Genomic DNA, 26,088 nt, shown 5'->3' on the forward strand with positions numbered 1-26,088 from the left:
AACGCGTTTAAAGTTGTGAACCATCGTGGACAGCTCGGCCACCTACAGTCCGAGCTTGTGGATCCTCTTCGGCCACTACATGCACATATTTCTGTCTTAGTGAATTATTATTTTTTATTAAAACTGTAACAAACAATCCGTACAATTTGTAATTTGTACTACGTACAAAGTTGTGTTTTTATGCGTCGATTCCGGTTCCGTCAATCTGCAACCAATCGATACCAATCGATACCAATTTATCTATCGATTGGTATTGATAATCGATACCAATCGATAACCACACGAATCTTCGCCATCGATTGGTCATCGATTATCAATATCGATCGATTAATTGATATCGATTGGCATCGATTGATATCGATTGTCATCGATTATCGATTCCATCGATTGAATACCCCGGGACTCGTGGACTGTTGGTGCTCCTCGTGTCCAAAGCCTCTCGGCCATGCTCACAAAGTGATTGGAGCACGGATCAGGAATTAGTAGCTGATATCCATTCAAGCCAGAGACAGCTTGCTGATATAACAGAGACTATACACACAGGTAGCGGTGACCCAATGACAAGTGCCTTGGCCCCTGTGTTGAGTGAACTGAGTTTGACAACAAGCTAGGGTATAACCACGTGTTGTGTTTACTGGATAAATCACTTTATTATTTTGCTACTGCAAGTGGGCAAGATGAACCAAATCCTGCATTGTGATTGGCTACTTGAGTGGGCAAGATGGGAAGCCGCACGATGGCTCTCGAAGATTAAAGCACAATCATAAGCAATTATTGTCCTGTACATGACATCTTTATATGGTGACAGCGGTGGGATAGCTGGAACAACGAGAAGCGAACCCACAACCACACAATTAACCATGGCCACTGGATTTACGTTACCGCCACCTCCTCCGCTCGAGATTCATGATGGTAATGAAGCAGAGAAATGGAAACAGTTTCGTCTTGCCTGTAGCAACTATGCACTTGCAACAGAGCGAACCAAAAATTCCGAGCCAATACAGGTGGCTATACTGCTGACAGTCATTGGAGAGGACGCGAGAAATGATTACTCTACCTTCGACTGGGAAGATGAAGCAAACAAGAATAAAATTGAGCCAGTGTCGCAACATTTCGCCGATTATTATCAACCCCGCAAAAACATCACTTTCGAACGTTATCGCTTTCATAAGCAGTCTCAGGAAGCAGGCGAGAGCTATGACCAGTATAAAACGGCACTTAGAAAACTCGCCGAAGGCTGCGAGTCCGACATTATCACACCCGAGGAGATGTTGTGTGACTGTTTAATATTCGGCATCCGTGATGTTAAAGCACGGGAAAGATTGCTACGGGAATCTCGTTACAGGTATCTTGTCTGCGATTGCCGGTAAATACTAGCAGTTGCTCACCACTAATTGAGGACACTACCTACTATTAAAAGGGTGATAAAAAGCGAATCTATAGTACAAATTGAATAATGGGGACCTCTGACCTAAACGTCCAGTTGACTTTCATAGTATAGGGAGCTTGAAGCAAACCACGACGGCAACGGGAACGTCAATAACAAAAGTATCAATGAGCAGCACAGTGGCTATGCATTTCAACGTAAAATGACCAAATTTTTCGCAGTTTGGAGAAGGTGAGCCACGACTGCTAATTTTCGTATTTCCGTTTGGAATTTATCCCTGGCATGACATATTTAGTTTTAGCAGGTTTTTAGACCGATCGGCCTAGTTAATTAGGAAATCAAGTTAAATTGTAGAATGAAACATCGAGAGAGAACTGAAACTAACAATGATAACCATCGCTTTTATTCAAGTCACTGCAGTTATACCATGTAAAATATAAATTGGAATGTCCCTTGCACTTCCCTGGTAAAACGTAATCCCGCAATAGTCGAAAGGCCACAAGTCGTTTATTTTTCTTTGATCAGCCTGAACCCACTGAATTATCTTGTGAAAGGAATATAACCCGCTCGCCCAACCGTCGTCTGCAAGTCCTCGTTCTCTGGCTCTGCAAGGAAAAAGGTCGAAACCTAGATAGGTCAATTGGATATGCGCTGTCGCTTGATAAGAACAAATTGGTTTTTTCTTTGTTTCTGTTTAACGGAAACGGCTTGGGATTGGTTACACTTCTGAACATACCATACCTACAAGCTTGTTGGTACGCCGTTTACTGAGGTGATATTACCACAAGCCGTCTCTAGAATATCATAGATTCTGTATTTCATCTCTTCAAACTGTTCCACGTAGAACCAATTCTTCTCTCCTGCCATCTCGTTAAGATCCTCTTCACGTATGGATGGGCCAACACCGAATGCTAACACCTTAGCTTGTTTTCCTTCCTATAATTGATTTGCAAACCATTGTGAGACAGAGAAACATCTAAAATTTCAAGTTACGGAATTCATTCATATCGGGGTGGGGGAAGGGGTGCGTTGGCCTGATCTGAAGGAGATTGCTGCTTTCCTTATCTGGATGTCCGGGCTCAAACACTGGCTGGGGCCATTGTACTGAGTTATTAGACAAGACACTTTTAAAACCCTCTCAGATTCTCTTTCTTTCTCGGAACCGGGTTATTTTGGCTCCCTGACTGACAGCATCCCCAGGGGTAACCGGACGATTGAGACATTCCTATCTAGGGAAGAAACCGTGCTTAATGGCCTCAAGGCTGCAACTCAGTGAGCCAGCTGCTAGTTACTGTCTACCACAGAACACGTATATATACCCTTAATGGAGGGACGGTAATGTTAAATGGCAGAGAACCCTTCATCGTCCTTCCGTCCGTAACAACCACGACGATGTTGGCAGCATCCGCTCTTTCGCCATTCTCCCGCGTAAACACAATCTGGTCGGCAGCGACTAAGGCTCTATCTGTTGCAGTGCCCCAGGAAACCTTGTCAGGTATCTCTGAAATGAGACCGTGGGTTGCGTCTGGAGACTGACACTGAGGTGAGTCGAATTTGCATTGTACGATGGGCTTTCTAGAGAAGGTAATAACACTGAAGTGTGTGTCCGGCTCAAACTGGTGAATGAATTGGATCAGGAAGGTCTTCACACGGACAAAATTCTGAACACCAACGCTCTTAGACGAATCAACGATGAGGCACACGTCCAGTTTCTTATGTTCGCATGGTGATGGTACTGACAAAAAAAGACATAGCACATTTCATGTAATGTAACCTACCAGGAAAGCTTTGGAAGTTGGTGAGCACGGGTATTAAAGAAGAAATACTTAAGATTGAATGCTTTGCATATATTTTTAACAATTAGATTATGAAATCCAGAGGGAATAAACTAATGTTTTAGTATAAATCTATTAGTCGTTCAAAACTTTATCCAAATCCTCTTCACAGACACTTCGAAAACGCAGAAAAGAGGCCGTCATTTTGTTAAAACCGCAAACTGCAAAGCCACTCACTACCTACAACAGAATAGATAGTGAGTTGGGTAGCTAATCAGCGAACGGCATTCATGGATATGAAGCGAATAGATTTATACTAATTGACTAGTAATAGATCTCAGTAAAGCTGCCCCCATTTTTTCTTTTCTTTTGCTAATTGAAAACAATTGGACATTATTGTATGAGCTAAAACTTTCATTTATTTTTCTTTTTGTAAACTATATTCAAACGTTAAACTGGCGATCCCAAAGATATTTAAGTAGCATTTGAATAACGGTGTTAATATCGCGGACCGTTTAGCTAGAATTCTCGCTTCCAATTTCAAGGTTATTTAGAAAAATACTTTCTCAATGACTTACGATACCTTCTGAATTGTTTTTCCCCCAAAATGTATCTTCAGGATCTTTGAAATCATTTTAGATTTGTTCCATTTCGAAGCGGGCCATATTGGAGTGACTTAGCTCAACTTGCCAAAAAATTAACCGGGACCATCGTGCACGCCTAGGTTCACTTAGTCCAGATACTACCAATATTCCTATTACGTTTTAGAAGTTGGAAGTATCACAGAAAGACGCATTTGGGGAGTAGACCAAATGGAAACTAGATAATGTAAATGATATTCAACTTTCTTTTAACATGTCAAAGTACCTATTGGACATTCGGCCTCATTGCATGTCGCTGTTTCGTAATTGCTTCCCAGACTGGCACAATGTTTTCCTCCCTTTCTGGGCGGAGGTGAATTACAGATTCTGCTTCGCATTCTGACTCCTTCGCCACATGTGGCACTACACATGGACCACATACTCCACGCCGAGTAGCCACCATCCACCTCTATAAAAGGAAAAAAAAACGATTTGCGAAACGGACAACATTGACGTTTAGGATGGATGTCACTTGAGTAACTAAAAATTTTGCGCATTTGCTTTGGAACTACGTTCCCAGAAGCAAAGCCAAAACCAATCGTGGTTTACTGGCAAATGTTTTCCTACACTTTGCATCGACTACATTTACATATGTTTGCTTCGAGTTTTGATTGGTTTCTTTGGATTGTCTGTGTCCTTTGTGATTGGCCAGAACGACTACTTTGGTTTTGGTTTTACGAGCCTCAATAACCCATGTCCGAGTTAACCTAAGCCTCTCTGTCAAAGCGAGGGCTAGTGCGCAACTATTCATATGGAAATGAGTTTAATTTGCATGTTAATGAAATCTCATGATTGACACCAAGACTCCCTTTGAGAAAGAGGCTTAAGGTAATTCGGAAATGGCCCATTTAAAACCGACCTATCAAACCAAGAGACGATGATCAAGCGGAACAATACCGTAACAATACCGCGAAGTAATCATTGTTCCATGTCGATCTCGCATAATATTTTTTTGGTTTTCGGTGTTGGTTGTGGCCTTTTGTTCCACTCACGAAGGGGCGAAGAGGATGAGCGAGTGAGTGTTTCGGTGTTGGTTCTTGTTGAGAAGATATGTTATTTTGCTTTTCTCTGTCCCCTCTCCCTTTTGATGGTGGCTCCAGCATGAGCCACTTTCAGTCACACCATTCAAGCCGACTGCGAGGTTAGGCTTCAATTTTGAGAAGGTAGAACCCCTCCCCATCCCCATCCACCCGTTGACGTGTCTGTCGAGTGAGGAGCGGTTGTGTAATGACCGTTGCGGTTTCGTTTTTATTTTGATTAGTTTGTTGTTGTTGTTGTTGTTTTTTTTTTTTTTTGTTTTTTTTCAGAAATTTGTACAATTTTTAGCAGTGTTAGACAGTCACGGACAACTACGCCACCAATCATGCATCTTTGTTTCCACCGGTGTTCTTTTCGTTCAAGCAAAGTTGCGAAGTGAACGCTAGCCACCAAATCAAAAAAATCTATAGTTTTAGATGATTCTGTGGTCATTTTAGTGGATAATTAGAAAGTGTCTGTTCCTTTGGCCACTACCTTGTTGAAAGTAATTTTTGCTGTTAACTAGAAACATTTTATTGTTATTTATAATATAGCTAGGACCCTGCGCGCGCTCTGATTGGTCAAAAACCTATGTTTTAACGGAGTATAAAGCATAGAAAAAGCGTGTTTTATTGTTTTTCGCGTATAAAATCTATATCATAAAGCAAATGAAGAAGCCTAAGCCGTGTATTACACTCCGGACATTTGAGACCACTCGAGAAATGTAGAAAACACTCGCCTGCTGCTGGTGTTTTTTACATTTCCCCCGTGTTCTCAAATGTCCGTCGTGATTTATCACCGTGTAATACACGGCTTGGGCTCCTTTGTTTGTTAAAGAAATAAGTGTAAAACAATAAATTGAACAAGCACCCTCACTGCAAATGGTGGTAGAGCCACAGCAGTTCATTGGAGAGCTGAAGTCCTGAGTGACGACTTCAGACTTTCTTTTCTCATATAACCATATGATATTTCATTATATGTAGTCAGTTCTGTGTTTGCGGGAATGTGTGCGGGTAAGATGAGCCAGATCCCGCGCTGTGATTGGCTACCCTAGTTCTATCTTCCCTGCTCGGGATTACGTGCTGTGTCCCGCAAGAAAAATTTCCCCAAAGATCAATTCTTCGGTGTGCTTTTCCCATATGATAAATCTTTTATTCACCAAGCTTGATCGGTCACGATGGCTGGATATTGGCCTCGTTCTTTTTTTGCAAGCCATGGACCTCTACTTCGTCTCGGCCATTATACCGTAATTCAGCTTGGTAATGAGGCTTAGAGGACACAAACAAAGGAAATTGAATGACCATGTTTATTGATTTATTTTGTTTATGTCTTCTTGGCCTCACTATCAAGCTGAATTTTAATACATCGAAAAAAGCCTATTGACCAATATCCAGCCATCTTGACCTCACGCTTGGTCAATAACCCATATGCAGTGACTGGCTGAGAGCAGACCAATTTATCGTTATTTAATTTTTAATTTGCTCAACAATGCAATGCTTAGTATAAATATTACTCGTATATAACAAGCGTTTTTAACTTACGGCAGACCACTTTTTTGATTTTCTTTGCCATTCTCGTGATCTGACGCGGCCTCGGAACCGGGATCACATTTTCACCAGCGATGTCGTGGAGCTGACTCACGTTTAGCTTATATGGTAATCCGTAACCAACAGCAACCATGTGCACCTTTCTCCCTTGCTAGAAACGTACGATTAAAAAAAAAAAAAAAAAAAGCATAGAGCGGTTTTCAGTTGAGTGTCTAAGAGAAAACTCATCTGCGTAGCTGGCGGGATTTCGAAGTGCTTTGGAAATTTCCTCACGGCCTCAATCCTTAACGTGCGTGACCCTGCAGCTGAAACATGTAGCACTTTCACGCGAAATTCCGCCATCTACGCAGGCTCCAAAGCAATTGGTCAATCACGAAAAAATAATATTGTTTTTTTTCCCCGGCCCAGGTTGAATATTCTTATTTTTCCGCCGATTTTAGGCTGAAAATATTCTGGTGAAGATTCTTAGTTTATAGGAATACAAATTGGACTATGCCGACACATGCAACGTCAGATTATCAGTTCTATTTATGACTTTGATGGTGTTAAAGTAATTTTGGAGCCAGACTCCAGGCAGTAAAGCCTGATATGACTCGTTGCAGAAATGTCAGAGATTTTGGTTGGTTTGCCGTTTAGGGAAGGGAGAAGTTTTATACAGCTTAATTAATTAAAAACATATAACTGTATCCATAGGATAAATCACTACCCAGTGGATAGCGTGGTTTGTTTTGTTAGCATTTATCCGTTAGATGGCTATTTATTCGGTGGATAGCATTACCCAGCCTAGGGCCTGCAAAATAGCTTCAAATTAAAATTGAAATGACAATAATAGCTCGTGACAAGGATAATTAAAGGGATGCCTAATGATGCGATTTAGTGCCCGGAGCGCTTATTTACTTTTGGTACCTCCACGGAGGGTGCCTACTTGAGACAAGGCGCTTACTTCTTTTTCGAGAAACATCCGAATGACCAAAACAATATTTGAAGAAGAGTTCATTCGTTTGTAGGCATTATGCTTTCACATGGACATAATAGTTGAGAAACTCAAACGAAGACCACTGTTTTTGTAGTGCAGCATTACGTATGTGAGCAATTAAGATGAACCTCCGTTGATACATACTCTGACGGCGCTGTAATATTTTAATATTAGAATAGGGGCGCTTACTGGAATACGAGCGCTTATTTAAAATAAAAAGCACATTTGAAGGGGGCGCTTATTCGAAAGGGGGCGCTTATTGGAAGGAGTGCGCTAAATCGAATCATTATGGCAACAGAAAAATTACAATTTTGAAATATATTGCTGGTGCCCATAATGAAAAATCAAATAAAATAAAAAATGGATTCACCCACGATAAGAGGTAGTCTTCGCCGAAAATTTTCCTGGGAGACAAGCGACAACCCACAATCGTAAATACGTCTGCGCTCGCAGGGTAAGGGTCGTCACGCAGTGGGGAGAAACGTTGCGTGATGACCCTGGCCTTGTAACGCCTGCGGAGGAGTGGAGGTGACGTAAAGAAAACTACAAAAGGGACTAAAATTCACTCACCATAAGCGGAGGTACTGTCTCCGTGAATGGTTTAATACGTCTCTTAGGCCAAGCTCTCCCGTCAGTGAAAGTCACGAGCACGTTTTGGTGGCTTTTCCTGTCGCCATTGCCTTTAGTAAACAATTCTTTATTAGCGGCTATCAGCCCTTTGTCCGTACGAGTTTGTAACTGAACGCCCGGGTGCAGAGATTTCACGAAGTTAATTATCCTTGTCTTAGATCTGGAGTTTCGACCGTTAAATGGGGCAAGAAGCTCTGCAGCCTCGTCGTAGGCGATGATACCCACGTTGGTCTTTCTTTTGGCAATTTTGAAACTTTTAAGGAATTTGGGCAGGAAATCTTTTAGAAGGCGTTCATGGTTAACAGGCCGAATACTCGACGAACGGTCGATCAAGATGCCCAGATCGAGACCCTGCTTGCATGGTGCTGGTTCTATTACAAAGGATAAAGAACAAAGGAAAGGGTCAATCGATAATAATAATAATAATAATAATAATAATAATAATAAAAACAATAAATAATTAATAACTTTTTTAACCCATTGACACCAGAGCTTTTTGGCAAAAACGCATTTTTCGGACATTTTTGAAATTTTCAGCGTACCTCCAACCTACTCAAAAAGACATTCCAACATGAAGGCACGCCTTTCTTTCCATTAGCATCGTGTTTTATGACGTACTTTTTGCTCGGGCATGCGCACAAATCAAAATTTTGATAGAGAAAGTGTCTTACGTCTTTTAGGCTTCTTTATTTTCGGTTTCTTATTTTCCTTTTTTTCACCTTTCCTCTTTCTCCTTTTCTTATCTTTTTGTTACTGTTGTTGAACTTCTTCTGGGCATGCATTGCTTCCAGCCAGTTCAAAAATATCTGAGAAAGTATCATCCAGACGAGAAATTCTTACCACAGAGTAGTCAAGTGTAGTTGAGGGAAATTTTCCCACGAGGTTTTCACTCAATTTCGTGCATATTTCAGGCTCAATTGACCCAATCACTCTGATCTGGGTATCATTAAAGGATCTTTCCCTCCTGCAGAACCTAAATATAAGTGATGTCAATTTTGGTCAAAGGGGATGACGTTAGAAGTGGAACAAAGGCCAACGATTGTCACGGCAGGTTACGGTCGGCACAGGCGTCAATGGGCTAAGTATTAGCTGAGGAACAAGTTTCGTCTTTTAGTGGTTCTTTGTATCTGGCGTAGCGCAGGTTCCAGGTTTTAATTCTTAGAATCAATAATTGTAATGCGTGAGGATACAGATACAGTAAGATTTGCATCAGATGACTGACTGACGCAAGCTCAATAAACTTTTCACATTGAATGTCTCCTGTGAATTTAATCAGGCTCATTTCAAAACAGGTGATATTAATCTAATACAGTTTCTGTCGACGTGTTAAAAAAAAACAACTAAAACTTAGCCTTGCACTGAACATATTCTCAGCATATTCTAAATATTTCGTTATTGTCCCGAATCAACCTCGATATTCTTATAAAAAACCCGTACAAAGATATTAAAAGAGTATGCCTGAAACACATAAGGAATAGCCTGTCGTTTAGCCTACGTTTCTTGCACCCGGCCAACTTGCACTTCTTAGTTTGTGTAGGTTTTCCAAGGATAGCACATGATCGGCCCCCGCCATTCGGTGGTGGGTCGGTACAGCTTCGAAAGCGTATCTGCGTTCCCTTGCCGCATGTCTTACTGCAAGTGCTCCAAGTAGTCCATCGGGTGTAACCTCCATCAATAGCTGTAATAGGAGAAAGAAAACAAAGCTCAAATGAAAAAGCTCTGAGAGGCAGTCAGCGGACTGGTCACCACGTTGAACTTGAGCGGCCCCGTTCACACTAGGCCGGAAAAATTTGAAAACGTAACAGTCACCGGTCATTTTGAATTTGTGTTTGAGGAAAACTCAAGCAGGGAAATCACATGATTATCATGAAGTCATCTTTTTCGGAAAGCTCCGTTTTGAAAATGTTTTCCGTTACATTACTTTATTAACTCTCGTATTTCAGAGTAGCTTATGCAGCTAATATCTCCGAGCATTTAACCATCAGATGAGAGATAGACCACCACTCCGGGAACAATGTCCCCTACTCTTTTTGATCAGTGTGTGGGTTCTTTTACGTCCCACAGAATTAATTATGAAGAGTTTATCGTCCTTAGCTGAGAAGACTAGAAAGTCTGATCATTTGCAGATGTCAGTACAAAGAAAGCACTTTATCCTCAATTATTTAACGACCCTGGGTGTTGGTCGGGCCGGGGTTTGAACCCACGACCTCCCGCACGCTAGTCCGGTGCTCCACCACTGAGCTGACCGGTCGGCGGTTAGTTCACACTAAAACGCAAAGCCGGCGTTTTCAAATTCCACCGGTTTGAAGAGCGTTTACGAAAAGATCCGTTTTCATGACAGATCAGTGTGGACTGTAGGCCTAACCGTTGGAAGAAAGCTCCATTTTCAAATTTCTCCGGCGTAATGTGGAGGGGGACCTTGAAATTCCGGAGATTCAAGTCCCTTTCCGGCTATTAGCTGTTGATGCTCTCGGTCGTCTCGAGTTGAGTTTCTCGGGCACGCTAAATACGTAATTGTTCTAGTATAAATTTGCCTCAGTTTCAATTCATAAAAATAAAGTAACTTGTAGAAATGAGGTGTCGTTTTATTTTGTTACATAAGGCAATTCAAAGGATTTCAAACTGAACTATTCGTGCGATGTACACTGCGTGTATAATCACTTGTGCAACTGCAGGGTTGTTCGAAAGCCGGTTAACACTAACCCGGGATTGAAAGTTAACCCAAGTATTTATTTCTCTTACATGAAAATGTTTTTTACTGCTTATGATTTGTGTAGTCTGCGATTATTCGAACTCAAAACTGAAGAACAAACTAAATAACCAGAAAACCTCGCCCCAAAGTTACAAAAGCAGAATTCTGGCTATTCCTGGGTTAGCTTAATCAGGCTTTGAAAAACCCTGCCCTGTATTTTATTTAACAATTATCCCACTAGCGTGCGCTGAATATGAGATGATAGCGAGTTTAAGAAGCTACGACGGCGACGCCGAGGAAAGCGTCGATTAAAAAAATGAATTTATATTTTACCTACGAATCTCGCGATACTCTTAAGTCATTTACTTTGTTTATGACTGTCAAACCTATCACGAAACTGAATCTGGGACACAGAGATGAATTTGAAATAGAAATTTAAAAAAATTAGCCGTTGTGGTTCACGTTGTTCAGACAACGCGGAATTTGGCCATTTCACGTTCTTGTTTTGCAGGGGACGGCAAAGAAATGTACCAAGAATCATAACGCGCGTGCACAGCCATTGTTCTGCTCATTAAACCTTTTGATTAGCGACGTTCCCGTTGCCGTTGTCGTCGTGGCTTTCTTAAACTCTCTGATGTATAGCCAACGTCGCGCGTCTAATAGTTACAATCAAGCGCGAGTGGAATAAATGTTTTGTTGTGCAGAGGACGGCTCTGGAGGACGGTAAAGAAATGTACAAAGATTAACGCACATGCACAGCCATTGTTCTACTCATTAAACATTTTGTTTGGTGGCGTTCTCGTTGCCTTTGCCGTCGTGGTTTGCTTAAGCTCTCTAATAACTCCCTATTAGGTAGGACCAGAGCGGTCGCTGACCTAAAGCTCCTGATCGAGAATATATTATATTGCTGAAGTCTCACTTCGATTGAACGTTTACATGTGTAGTCTGTTAGCGAACTTATTCACTGCCCATAGACTTCTATCAGTATGAAGTAAAGTGTTCTGCGGAGAAGTTACAAAGTTAATATGACACCAATGTGGAATGGATGATTCTCTGATTTTTTTTTCGGAAGAAAGTCAGACATGATTATGGAGTTTAACCACAGGCCCACTCTTAGTAAAACTAGGCAGCTTAATTTTTTTTGGCAATAATTTCCACTGCAAAACACGTCTTTACCTCTGCGCTAGTTGTGTATTGAGGCAATGGAAGTAGTAAAACTTACGTAACTCGCATGTCTGATTGTTGCATTCTTGCTCTTGCACGGATTCTCCTATATCACTGCAATCTTTGCCACCTCCCATTGGCACCGGGTTTGTGCAGTTTCTCGTTCGTGTTCTGGTTCCCCCGCCACAAGTTACACTGCATTCTGACCATCCAGACCACGTTGTGTAGCCTCCGTTAATTACTAAAAGAGATCACGATGTAATCAATTAATCAATCAATCAATCAATAAATCAATCAATCAGCTAGTCAGTTAGTCTGTCTACAATTCAATCAATCAGTCAATCAATTGGTAGTCAGTCAGTCAGTCCGTCAGTCCGGCAGTCCATCCGACCGTCAGTCAGTCAGTTAGTCAGTCAATCCGTCCGTCCGTCTATCCGTCAGTCAGGCATTCAGGCAGTCAGTCAGTCAGTCAGTCAGTCAGTCAGCCAGTCAGTCAGTCAGTGAGTCAGTCAGCCAGTCAGTCAGCCAGCCAGTCAGTCAGTCAGTCAGGTCACTCAGGCAGTCAGTCATTCAGTCATTCAATCAATCAGTAAGTTCAGGAATAAAAAATATTACGCGATGCACTTAACCTAATGGTCGAGTAAATCAATGAAATTGGTCAATGAAACACATCAAGGTTTACACTTACCACAAACGCCAACCAAAATTTCGTCCAGTTTGTCACCAAGGGAATCGAAATCGGGAACCTTTATCCACGTACCGCGGTCACCAGCAATTTTTTTTAACTCGCTGTCTTTGATACTTGATCCGATGCCAATTGCCACGATAGTGACTCCTTTGTCCTGAATTTAGGCGAGAAAAAACGTACCATTACTGTTTACTGAGATTTATTCAGTTATGCTATACTCTACAGTCCCGGCAAGATACCCGTCTACGAACGAACCATTGACTGTTTAAGGAGGGTCTGCATGGGGCTGCTGGATTCTCAGTTATTAGTCAGCCATGAGTTAAGGCTACCGTATACCTACATATACCTTCAAAGGTATCTCGCGTCCCAGCGATGTAGCGCGGCCGGTTTAAACCTCTATATCAAACTAAAAGCTCTAGATCTAGCCATCAAACTATACCAAAAAAAAAAATGAATGCCGAATTTTTCATTGCTTCTAAATGGTAGCGATAAGCCTACAAGGATTTTAGGGCCTATATAGGGTTTTAAGTATCTACAGTTTAAACTGAATGCGCTACATCGTTTAGACGCGAGACACCTCTTTTAAGAGGTGTCTCGATGTAGCGCGTTCCTTAAAAGGAGGCTGGCAACAGTTTTCAGCACTTTTCTGACAGCTACACTTTGAAGGATGAATACTACCACGGTTGAACAAGTGATGCCACAATAATGGTATTATACAAATTTTCGAAAATTTCAGGTGGCTCTGAACCCCCTCCACAGAATTTTTTTAAACTTTACAACAAGTTGCATCTTATCATGTTGATTACAATTCGATAATAAACAATGGGGGTCACAGAGCTCGTTTGTGAGTTATAAGCGCCTAAAGCTAAAATCAAGGGTCGTTTTAGCAGGTCATATTGTTGCTATGGTAACCTATTGTGCCACAAAATTGACAGCAACATGTTCACTAACGCTCGGGCAGTTTTTTTGATACCATGATTTTGGCATGAACCGATATAGAGTGGTTATAATGACCCATCAAAGTCCAAGTCCTGGAAAGTACTGGAAACTGTTTCGAGCCCTTTTAATTAAGGCCAGGCATACTGTGACCTTAAAATTTGAGCTATTTCTCAACTCTTAAAATTGACCGGATCTCGGGTAACTTAATTGTCTTGCTGAATACTTATGGCAAAAGGGTACAACAATAAGAGATTGTGAAACGGGAACTAACATGAACTTGACCGCTGCCAAAGGTGAAAAGGTAAAAGACCAATTTTAACCGCATCTCGACGGGAACCAAATGGTGTAGTCTTATTTCAAACTCCTCATGATATATTGAGCGACATACTATATTAATACTTTAGTACTTTTTTCGCTCCCTTCGGTGGTCGTTTAGTCTCGCCATGAGTATGTTGGCTCGACTTCGTTTCGCCAAAATACGAACCATGACTCGATCAAATTCGCCTGATATACCGCCAACACTTACCAAAAACGGTTCGATTAGTACGGCTATAAATCCGGCCACATCCAGTCACTTGATATACAAGCAATAGCCTCCATTTGGCGCGAAAAAATATAAACAATAGCCTCCATTTGCCACGAAGATATGCTCGGATATTTGTCCGCAAACATTATCTGTTCCGAGAAGCGAACAGTTTTCCGAGGGCGTAGCTCGAGGAAAACTGTGAGCTTTGAAGATATGGGGCTTTTGTAAACTGGGGAATATCACTCAGATATTCCCCAGTTTTAGCTGGGGCATACAGTGAAACCTGTATTAAGCGGACACAATTGGGACCCTCATTACTGTCCGGTTAATACAGGGTGATCGCTCAAGACAGGTTCTAATATGTTGTGCAATAATAGGTAATTACTAACCCTTTTGCACCACAGTGTAACACAGTGTGAGATCAAAAACTGTTCATAGCATAATGTTCAGTCAGTCAATGCATCAATCTGGAATAATCACTTAGCTTTAAAACGACATCGCTGAACAATGTTAAAGGAGTCTCAGCTGAACTTTTAGAGGTAAAATGCCCTTGAAGTGTACGCCTATTGTGGGTTTTGTGCAACAAAATGGCTTCAGTTTGGTGTCCGCCTCCGCTTAACAGAGGTGTCCGCTGAATGCAGGTTTATTTTACAGTAAATGTGGGAAGAAAATTTGGGGACTCAAGCTGGTGTCCGCTTAATATGGGGTCCGCTTAATACAGGTTTCACTGTATTCAGTCACGTGACGCATTAAGACCAATCTCGTGCGAGCGAAAATAATTGAGGGATTATAACTTCAGATACTTGTACTTGGACATTATTTGTTCCGAGAAACGAGCAATTTTTCTGAAAGCGTAGCTCGTGGAAAATTGTGAGCTTTGAGGAACAGATAATGTCCAAGGACAAATATCCGAGCATATTTTCGTGCCAAATGGAGGCTGTTGTTTTTATTATCCTTCAAATATTTTTCGCAACACGCGCAATTTTGAAAATTCTGTAGTGTAGCAGCTCTCGTAAGCTTGTAATTCTATTTGTCGTCATTGTAGCAGCTGTTGTTGTTTTGGGGCTTGGGGGCATTGTTTCTGGTGTGTGTCCTATTGTCCTCTGAAGGGTTTCAAGCCATTCATGTGAGACTTACGAGAGCTGCAGCATGACCCTGAAAATTGGGAAATATTTCACGGATATAGGGCTTTCCACAAGTTGCTCGAGATTTCCCAAAAAGTTACGCGCAATTTGCCAAGAAGTTGCTCAAAAGTTGCTCAAAAGTTGCTCAAAAAACAATTTTTTTGTTGTTGCTCTCTTCCTTAGAAAAATGTACAAATTTGCCCAACAAAAGTAAAATTTCTAAGCTGCGATTTTTGTACAATTTTGCGGCGTAACCAGCATATTGCTAAATAACTTTGTCCTCAGTTAAAACCAAAATATTTATGAGTAAAGACTACGCATGAATTTATTAGTATTAATCTTGTAAAAATTCTTAACCTGAGACACTCGAGTGAGTCGATTTGAACCTTTGTCCGCCATTTTGAATTTTCTTTAAAAAAATCCGCTGACCTAGCAGCCGGCTGCATGCATCTTGCACCCAGATCTGCCAGGGGGAGAGGGGAACTGGCTCCTTTTTCAAAGGAAATTCATAAATTGTCTACTAAAACATTGTGAAATATGGAAGCAAGGCTAATTTAAGCACTAAATGCTGCTTCGATTTCTCAGAATTGATAGAAAACTAGAAATTTCTCAAAATGCAAAAAGTTGCTCGGAACGAAAAGAGTTGCTCGACATAGAAGAGAAGTTACCAAAAAGTTGCCGAGCAACTTGTGGAAAACCATAATTTCCCCCATTTAGTCACGTGATACGTGATGGGTTATGAAGCCCCGGCCAAACGATCGCAACATATGAACACAACATATTCCAACATTGTTGGCCCAGCATTTGCAAGCTCCGGCCAAACGATGGCAACATTTCAGCACAAGGATTCGCAACACTGTCGGGCGCAACATTTTGCGTGCGTTTGGCCGGAGCTTACAAATACTAGGCCAGCAATGTTGTGATATGTTGCGTTGAACTGTGGCAATATCACACCAGTAGACATGGTCTAAAGAAGATCCTACTTCAAGTGGTGGAACTGTTTCGCTGTAGGGTGCGGACTCTTTGGCAGTGTTTCCATCAGTGAATATCAGAAGTACTTGGCTATGTTTTCGTCTGACATGTTCCCTTTGAAACATCTCATCATGCGCCTTCATTAGCGCCAGATCCGTCCGAGTGCCAGCGTAAAGTTTGTCTTTTACGTTGTCGATGCGGTCCTTTACAGCCTGGTTGCTAAAATAGCGCGCATCACTTAGATTAAACAGAAGACTGGCCGTATTAGCAAAGAAAATCAAGGACACATGGGTTCCATTTTCGCTGATGTTGAAGTTATCCAAAAACGTCTTCAGATCGTTCTTCACCGTTATGAAGTTTTGCTTTTTGACACTCCTTGATCTGTCCACTATGATTCCCAGATCTACGCCTTTCTGGCAGGGATTTTCTGAAATGAACAAAACTGTGTCATTTAAACCTTTGACTCTAAGAGATTTTCCTTGAAAACGGCACTTTCAACGCTGAAGACACCTTTAATGTCATTTGCTGACTGTTATCTCGTGTCATTGTCGGCAAACTCTCCAAAACCTTTCAATATGGTACACAAATCAACACTTTTGAGATTTGCGAGTGTTTTGCTTTATTGTTTCGTCATTTTCTCTCTAAATTTCTCTTTTTGACCGGCCTTTTAGTCGCCTCTGTGCGTGGAAGCGTTTCCGCCCAAACCCAAAGGTGAATAATGGTGTCAGTGCTGGGAAATTTTTTCATTTCAGTTTTCAGATAATATATTCTTCCCTAAATGTCGTTTATGTCTGTCGTAATTCATTCCTTCATACTTGTTTAGGTATGATTTCTTCCATTGATGTTTTGGTGTTAAAGAGTCAAACAGTGTCGTTTCAGACAGGAAGTTACACTATGGAAAAAAAAATGGAAGGGATTGCAACTCCCACTTTAACTCCTTTCGTACGCAAAATACAAATTTTCACTCTTGCAGTTATGACACCCTACAGCGTCTAAGCGACTTGTAAGCTGACCGCGCCCCAAAATGAAAATGTCAGAAATAAGCTATGATCATGATCTGTTCATGCTTTAACATGAATATTCTCGCCAAAGATTAAACGGCACGTCTTTATCAGCAGCTGTCGGAGAGAAAAAGCGTATTTTGTTTGTCAACTGCTTAATTAAGCTTTGATGCAAGATTGACAGCTGCAGGCGGTGAGAATTAGGCCAGGCGCCTCATTCAGGAATACATTTTGTAGTAAAAAGAAACGTGCTCATACTGCTTTAGCTTTCGTTAGTAGGGGAGGGGGGGAGGAAGTTAGTAACACTTTAAGTCCATACCTCTTCTATCACATTCTATATATTAAGCCCAGGTTTTTGTGCAAAGTGTTTCTAGTGGGCAATGTAAATACTTCGAATTGCTTGCCTTTTTCGGAAAGGCGGGTGCTCAGTCAATTTCGCTTACTGTGTAGATATCCCACAATGGTTGAATCGCGTTTGTTTACTTTGTCATGAAGGCCAAGAGAATTGTAAATAATAATAATTCTGTGTATTATCTTCTGCTTCCTTATTAAAATGATAAATAATTAAACGCTCACCATTTTCTTGGCCTTTCACAGCTCCTGGAGAGAAAATAAATAAATGAGGTTGTGATTTCCACGAGCATATCATGAATAAAATGAATTAAATTGAAACAAGACGACAATACAAAAATTAACAAATAGGGAAACCAAAATAAAATGCATATTAATTCTTGCCAGATTTAGTGATAAGCAATCTTGAGGTCTTCTCCTTAATCACTTTATTCCAGAAATAATATTTTCTATTCGCTACTAGAATACCTGGAAAACCAAAGCGGAATATTTGGTTCAATGGAAAGCACCCTTTATGAACGTGTGTTCTAATCATCAATCAGCAGTTTATTACTGAATCAGTCAATCAATCAATCAATCAACCAAACCACCAATCAAAAAAAACAATCAAACAAATAATCAATCCATCAATCAATCAATTAATCAATCAATCAAGCAATCAATCAACCAAACAACCAAACAATCAACCAAACAACCATTAATCAATCAATCAATCGATCAACCAACCAAACGATCAATTAATCAAACAATCCATTAATCAATCAATCAGTCAATCAACCAAGCAACCAATCAATCAATCAATTCATAACTCAATCAATCAATCAATCAACCAACCAATCAATCATTCGATCAATCGATCAACCAAACATTTAATTAATCAAACAATTCATTAATCAATCAATCAAATCATCAAACAATCAATCAATCGATCAATCAACCAAGCAACCAATTAATTAACCAATCCATTAATCAATCAATCAACCAATCAATCAAACAAACAATCAATCAATCCATCCATCCATCAATACATCAATCAATCAAACAATGAATCAATCATTCAATCAATCCATCAATCAATCAATCAATCAACCAATCAATCAGTCAATCAATCAATCAATCCATCAATCAATTAATTAATCAATCAATCAATCAGTCAACCAATCAATCTCTCCATCCATCCATCAATCAATCAAACAATCAACTAAACAGCCAGTTAATCAATCAATCCATTAATCAATCAACCAACCAAGCAAACAATCGATCAATCAATCAATCAAACAATCAATCAATCGATCAATCAATCAACCAAACAACCAATTAATCAATCAATCCATTAGTGCGGTTTTCAATTGAGTGTCGAAAGTAATTAGACAATTAGTTTGGTTTTGGTTTTACTACGGTTTGAGCTTGACTAAGGTGTCTAATTGGTAAGAAGTTGGTTTGGTTTCGGTTTTACGACACTCAATTGAAAACCGCTCTAATCAATCAATCAATCAATCAACCAAACAATCAATTAATCTAACTATCAGTTAATTAATCAATCAATCAGTCAGTCAGTCAATCGATTAACCAATCAATCAGCCAAAACTTCAGTAACATGTCTGTCTGAGCTAGCCGTGGGGAAACTCACCTCCATCAATTGGGGACAGTTAATCATGATTTAATTAAAAGCTTATTTGCAATGAACCATTAGGAGCCTAGGTAGACCCTTAGCACCTAAATGATACATATCAATTAACTATCAAAAACTTAGTTAAAAAAAACCTGAAATCCTGATAAAAAAAAGTCATTCTGTTATGAGTTACAAAGAATGAAATTCGAGCAATTGTCATCGTCTACCAACACACTTAAATCGCATTCACGAATACGAAACTTAAAACTGCCTAGTGCTGTCGCCTGGTAACCTATTCTACAACATTGGTCTCGGGTAGGTAAGCGAATGCTTGCCATACCTGAGGATGGCGAACTCTGCTACCTTTGTAGGATACGCTTGTACGTTTATATTTTTCTTTCCGTATAGTTATATATTAGTTGTTAAAATCCAGCTCATTTTTCCTAGATTTGCTTTTGTTTAATCTTAATAGAGGACCCTTCTGTAAACCATCTTTGTGACGAAGGCCTCCTCATTAAAGATTATTTTGTCACATTATTCAGGGGTGAGCAGTCATATGAAACAGGTCACATACTTTGGTGGAGCAAATTTTATGTTTCACCTCATTCATAAGGATAGTAATATCTTGCAGTCTTCTCAGATTCTGTAACGTAATTAGATCACTTCTGTCCAGAAGACAAAAACGCTTCCAACTTATATTACTTACAACTTACTACAACCGTAGTTGACTTACCATAAATTGAAGCCAGTACCATGAAGACTCCAAAATACAAATTGAGATACATAGTCATCTGAGAAAAAAACAAACACAAAAATGCAATAGTTGTAATAAAAAAAAAAAACATGAACAAGGATCTTGTTGGTTTCCACAACCAAAAGTATCCATTTCAGTATAACTGCATTTCCCGCTTGCAAACAGAAGGGCTTTACATAATTATACCTCTTCCTTGCTGGTTATCAGTTAAGACAGAGTGAACTTTGAATTCGACCAAAATTTTGGTTTAGATTTTTGGAAATTTCCAATTAATGGAGAATGGAACTTACAGCATTTTCCGAAATTTCCGCAAAAGAGGAGGACCTCGCGAGGTGTACCTAAATTAGCGAAACATTCTTATCAAGAATCTCCGTTGTATTTGAATTTCCTTTGATAATTTCCGGTATTTTCGTTGGAATGGATCTCATTTCTTAACCTCGCGAGGTGTACCTAAATTATCGAAACATTCTTATCAAGAATCTCCGTTGTATTTGAATTTCCTTTGATAATTTCCGGTATTTTCGGTGGAATGGATCTCATTTCTTAAATTTAGCAATATCAGGAGCCATAATCGGGGACGGAGACCGTAAGTCTCGGGATTCGCGCGTACCTATGATATGGGACAATTTTTCTATTTTTAGAACAAATTGCGCCATCCTGACGTCATATATCCGCGCGGATTCACGCACATGTCGGGGGCTCTCGCGTAAATGTTGTCACGTTGCGTGATCAAATGGTGAGAGTTGAGAGATTCTCTTGCGTATTTTTCACAGCGATGGCAGGGAATAAGGCAGGGAATACGAACCAGGGCGCTTATATGTAGTTTTATGCTCTGAGCTAACGGAAAAGGTGGGTTTTTCAGGGTCGAAAACAAGACTTCACTCTCCCGCTGGGAATGGATAATAAGATCTGTTCGCGCTAGTTGTAAGCTTACGCGTATGTTTTTGCGTTTGTTCTGACTTAAGAATATAGCAAGAAAACTCTCTACTCTGGTATCGAGTTAATTTGTGAGTTTCTCAGACAATGGTTAATCATAACCAAAACCTGTTTTGATGGTTTCTTATTGTTTCCGCTTGTTTGGTGAGTTTGCAAAAGTTTTTGAAATCGGAAAGTCTGACGCGTACAATTAACTCATTTGCATAGTGCAGCTCGTGCACTTTCAAGTCCGAGTCGGTGTCTTCAATTGTTAACAAATCTTGACAAAGATTTCTTTCGTTATCTTTTGCGCTGAGATGCTGCAACAAATTTCACGAACGCAAAAAAGGCTACTAACATCATGTGTGTTTCTTCAACATAGGCATAGTGAAGTTTTATACTGCGAAAATGAAAATAGACAAGGAGTTTTGATAACTCGATCAACAAAATCGAAATCGTTATTCGACGTTGATTAAAGAAAGCGTCATCGTAACTTTGCTGATTATTTCTGCTTTTTTCGCATATTTTCAGCTTAGCTTTTAATATGTTCTGAAACATTTATCAATCTTAAACATATTTAAAAACTATAGAGTTATTGTTTGCGTTCGATGTACGCGTTCACACGAAAGTGCGGTGGAAGTACAATTTGTCATGTTTACTGACTGTACAAAACACGCATCGGCGGGCGCTCTCATTCATCGACAACAGAGAATTTACTGGATTTTTACACGAATAAAACTGAGCAGTATCTACGGACGTAAAGTTAATAGGCCTTGATGAAACATCAAGCGTTGCTTACAATTCAAGCGAAACTCAAACTAGCAATTATTTTGTTTTAGTTTTCGGTCGCGATAGACTGACAAATTCCTCGCAAGCGTGTGGCAAGAGGAGCTAGGAAACTATGAAGTCCTGAAGCTCTGCTATATCTAAATATATCCAGCTAGCTTTTTGCTGTGTAATGGAAAAGCTGTTAATCTTCAACATATGTGAAATTTAAAGTGGAGTAATGTACAGCTCATGTAAAAGAAGCATCCGTCGGAACACAACTTGGTCAGCGATATATGTAAGCTTACAGCGGAACATACCTAAATTCGACATTGTCTTACTTCACTCAAACTGGAGCAGCTTACGACGAAAATACTAAAGCAAAATTCCAACAGACGTAAACGCGTTGAGTTGTGGGCCAAAAACATGAAAATTTTCGGGAATTTCGGACGCCATTTCCCCCGCGCGACATCCGCAAAAATCCTCGCAGCATGTACGCGCGTGTGCCGCAGGCGATGGCGCAATTTGTTCTAAAAATAGAATTATTGTCCCATATCATAGGGACAACCTCAATACTAGAAATGGCGCGCGCTTACGGTCTCCGTCCCCGATTATGGTTCCTGACAATATGGATTTTTCCGAAACTTTTTCAGGAAATTTCTGTACTACGTCATATTTCCGAAATTTTTTTTCGAATGGAAAGCACCCAAGAATTGTTTTCCTTTTTTCGTTAATCATAGAGACGATTTCAGAGAGTAAATGAGCTCCACGGAGGAGAAGAACACTAATGAAAACGTCATGCAAAAGAAAAACTAAACTGAAAGAAGATCTTTTGTATAGTGTCTTCGTTATCGCGTTTGAAAAAACAGAAAATACAGCACTCAACCTAAATGGTCTTCTGTGCGTTATCAAAGTGTATCTGATTAATCTCTGACTACAAATGCTCCGTGTTTCTCTCGAGTTATAAAAACACAAGTGGAAGTTTGGGGGAACGAGACATGCTGTGGGAACACAAACCGACAGGCGAGTGTATCCATAAATTTTTCGAGTTGAAACACAGAGAACATATTTTCTATTTCTTCTAGGAAACACCGCGACGAAAGAAAGAAAACTTTTTTACTTTGATCAACAACATGCAAATTCTCATTGCTCACGCCACCATTACGTCGACAGCTCACTTTGCATTCCTATAATCTAAGAATATCTACAGGAATATTTACAGCCTAAAATCGGAAGAAAAATAAGAATATTCAGCCTAGGCTGGAAAAACAATTTATTTTATAGAAAAAAGAGTGTGGTATTGAGAATTTAGCACATCATCAACTATGGGACACTGTAGCGGTGCATGAACCAGCAAATTTTCGGGTTTAACATTGAAGGGAATTTATGGACCGCTATGGTGAAAGGAAGTTGTTAGTATTTGGAGCATTTGATTTCAGGCTTAAAAAGTTGCATTTTTAAGCTATTGTCTTCCAATACTTAATGCGATCGGCTTCATGCTGAATTAGAAGTAATTGATTTTATATTTCAGCTCGTGGTATCGCACGCAAACCTTTATTCGTGATATTTTTCAAAATTTGAAGGGACCTGTTGAATTTTTAAGGCAATGATACTCGTATTGCATTGCACGGCCCATCAGACTTGTAACGATAATGATTTTTTACTTTTCTTTGTCGTGTACAAAGACGGACCGCTAGACCCTTAGTTTTCTATACACCGGTTAATTTTGCGTCTCATAACAAATGCGTCTGTCGTCTGTTGAAAGCACAACGAAATCTTAAAATTTTGTAAAATTCAAGTCAAAAAAGTAAAGATCCTTGCTTTGAAATTGGCGTCAATAAGCCTTCAATTGGAAGCGCGCAAGCGCAAACCTTGATGTTGCAACCTTGTTTATCTCTAACTGACGCTGATTGAAACTGCCGAGGTATCTGTCTGAAAAATAGACTAATTCGGTTATCGCGTCGATGGTTATGAAACTGCATTCTAACCTGTTAAGCAGATACCTTGTATATCCTATTTTGACAAATCTAAGAGAAGAGGCAATGAATTCTTCTTCCGCAGCCCAATCCAAATGCACCGAAAGTCTTCCTGTGATATCAAATTTCATAACCGTGACAACGGTAATCTATTTAAGAAGCATGTAGGATCCTCCAAATATGTATATATCTGAAAAGCTACTTAAAATAAATGAATTCGGTGTCTTACTTCATTGTGACGAGAAAAGTGCCAAAATTACATTTCCTTTTATCAGTCTGCCGAATTGCTATAATTTACAGCCGCTTACAGTTTGCAAAATTTTGATTCTTTAATTTAAACATTTAGTCAACGTTCGTAGCTTAAAATGTACCAAAACATAAATATTTGTCTGCAACATTAAAATTTGATTAATGGCAATTTTAAACTGGTACATATTTATCAAACCTTCCGTTGAAAATGGTCTCCTTTGAAGGGGTAAACTTAACCGGTGTCAACTTCCTTTACAGCAGATCGACGCAAACTGAGGAAAATCGATTGATATTGGCACAAATAGAGCAAAAAATATCAACCACGTGAAACCTTGGTTATGAATGTAAAATAAAACTGATTTCACGACCAATATAGCCTGTGAACTTTGGACCCACTTCCATGCGTTGTTTTACGTAAGATTATCTCGAAAATGCGTATTTTTGGCGCGGCATAAAACAACTGGCAGAAATCTTTGTACATCCGCAGGTTACGAATACACTCATGGCTCGCTTCTTGGTTCCGGCTCTACGGCATCACTTCTTAATTAAGGTGTTGTCTTGGACTTGCTTTAGCCATGACCTTTTCGCCTGTCAAGAAGCTAAATTTCGTGTCCTAGAAAGTTTTGTCACTAAACCTGACTAATACCGCCTTTTTAGGTCGATTACCACGAAACAAGCGTTTCCTCTTATCCGTTTGAGGCGTCATTTAGAGCGGTATTTACTCAGTATTCTGATCGTATACGGTACTTCTTGTTCGAGTAGAATCAGTGGCAGTTTATTAATTACCAATGCGGTCATTTCAACTTTTAATTGTGACCCACGTTTTCTTTCGAATTCTTAGTATAAAATGTCATAATTTAATTACCTCTGCATTCAACTAAAAATTTATTTTCGTTATTACGTATAGAAGATTAGATTTAAGGTGCGGCTTGCAATGAAATCGATCAAGGACGCGCGGTGTACTTTCACAGTGGTTTCTCGGTAGCTTGCCTAAGGAAAACATTTCGATCACTATCACTGAAAAGGAACAGAAGCTACAGCTTGCTGCGGGTTTATATCAATGCCACTCTTAACACTTCCTTAAGTTGGCTTGAGTCATTTAAGTTTGGAATCACAGTAAAAACTGAGAAATATCTCGAGCTTTTGGGTTGATAGAAACATATTCTGCTTGAAAGCTTTCAAGAACCCGATGAAGTAGGTCGTAACAAGCCACGAAGAAAGAACTGCTAGAGGTGAAGACCTATAAACAGTGAGTCTGAAAAAAATGAAGTCTGGTAGTCTCAGAATGGTCAGAAAGCGAACAAAAGTTTTTGTCACGTAACGAAAAACGTTATCCTTTAGTGATAAAGAGATATCCTAGCATCTCCTTGAGTGTTACACCGTTGGAAAATGAACAGAAGTGTTTGCGGCCGTTATTTTGGCTGTATTCTTCATATTATTTATTCATTTAAAGTTATGTTTGTCCACGGTCGTGGCCAGAATAAAATTCATACCGAGGCAAAATCAGAAAAGAAGCTTTTTAGATCTTTTGATCTTATCAAGGCAAGACCGTTAGTTCGCCTGTTACTAATGGACCACGGCCCTGTTGTCGCCTGTCATTTCATTTTTTTTTTTAAAGAAGGTACTGTGAGCTAAACGCGGTAAGCGAATGGCACGACAAAAATATAGGAAAATTGATGTGATTGATTTAAATCTTCGGTACAACTTCTAGTTCAAGTAACAATGTTAATATGTATACCCCGCGGGAGGTAAAGGCTCCACCAATTCGCAGTAGTTACATGATTTGTTAGGAGTTACAGGCACATATATGTATTAAACAGCAAGTAATAAAAAAAGGTTTATATCAACTCACCAGCCTCTGTCGTAAGATTCTCCACGCAATACTGCGGCCGGCATTGGCGTGAACCACTCGGTGCTGAAATGGTCTTTCACATTCATTCAAAACATTCTTGATTTCACATGACAACCGTACTGTTGCCTGGAAAACGTACGAAAACTGCCTAAGGTTAGCTCTAAGTGGTTGAGTGAGCTGATCCCAGTTTGACAGTCATAGCGTTGGTTAAAGCAATATTTATCAAAATTGAGGAGACCTTAAACGATTATAAAAAAACCGACTGTTGAATATAATGGTTTTGACGCTAGTGGAGAGGGCTGGAGGTAGTATTTTTGGCGTTAGACGATTTCAGATAATATTCTCGGCAATTTCCGTTTTGCTTGTTTTTTGTTTTGTTTTGTTTTGTTTTGTTTTTTAGTTATTGATTTCTCCTGGTCTTACATGCAAGCCTTGATATTTTTAAAATATGAAACATTAGCAAACCGTATAACTTCATTCATTTCTATTGCGCGGGCGTTTTATCCTTCAGAATCCCCTCGCGGTGAGCATTTGT

The 26,088-nt window shown here is 39.9% G+C and overlaps 2 protein-coding genes across 4 annotated transcripts; one reads left to right on the forward strand and one right to left on the reverse strand.

The window, feature by feature from the left end:
• Window positions 1–136: 136 nt before the first annotated feature.
• LOC110067819 (uncharacterized) lies at window positions 137–6,525 on the forward strand. The gene has a single exon (XM_089283432.1). The coding sequence runs from the start codon at window positions 786–788 to the stop codon at window positions 1,368–1,370; it is 585 nt and encodes a 194-aa protein (XP_089139558.1). The 5' UTR covers window positions 137–785; the 3' UTR covers window positions 1,371–6,525.
• LOC110067791 (coadhesin-like) lies at window positions 1,773–25,662 on the reverse strand. Of its 3 annotated transcripts, none has more exons than XM_089283424.1 (13): window positions 25,554–25,662; window positions 19,776–19,833; window positions 17,656–17,679; window positions 16,090–16,505; window positions 12,518–12,671; window positions 11,888–12,070; window positions 9,469–9,651; window positions 7,914–8,344; window positions 6,362–6,518; window positions 4,030–4,212; window positions 2,707–3,122; window positions 2,129–2,323; window positions 1,773–1,992 (listed from the first exon to the last, which is right to left on the reverse strand). In XM_089283424.1, the coding sequence occupies exons 2-12, from the start codon at window positions 19,831–19,833 to the stop codon at window positions 2,129–2,131; spliced, it is 2,400 nt and encodes a 799-aa protein (XP_089139550.1). In that variant the 5' UTR covers window positions 25,554–25,662; the 3' UTR covers window positions 1,773–1,992. The 3 variants fall into 3 exon arrangements, with proteins under 3 accessions (XP_089139550.1, XP_089139552.1, XP_089139551.1); XM_089283426.1 differs by lacking the exon at window positions 25,554–25,662 and adding an exon at window positions 23,480–23,589; XM_089283425.1 differs by lacking the exon at window positions 25,554–25,662 and adding an exon at window positions 23,465–23,589.
• Window positions 25,663–26,088: the final 426 nt, after the last annotated feature.

Source organism: Orbicella faveolata, unplaced genomic scaffold, assembly GCF_042242905.1.
Source record: "Orbicella faveolata isolate gen_17 unplaced genomic scaffold, um_ofav_v1 contig_12, whole genome shotgun sequence".
NCBI lineage: Eukaryota > Metazoa > Cnidaria > Anthozoa > Scleractinia > Merulinidae > Orbicella > Orbicella faveolata.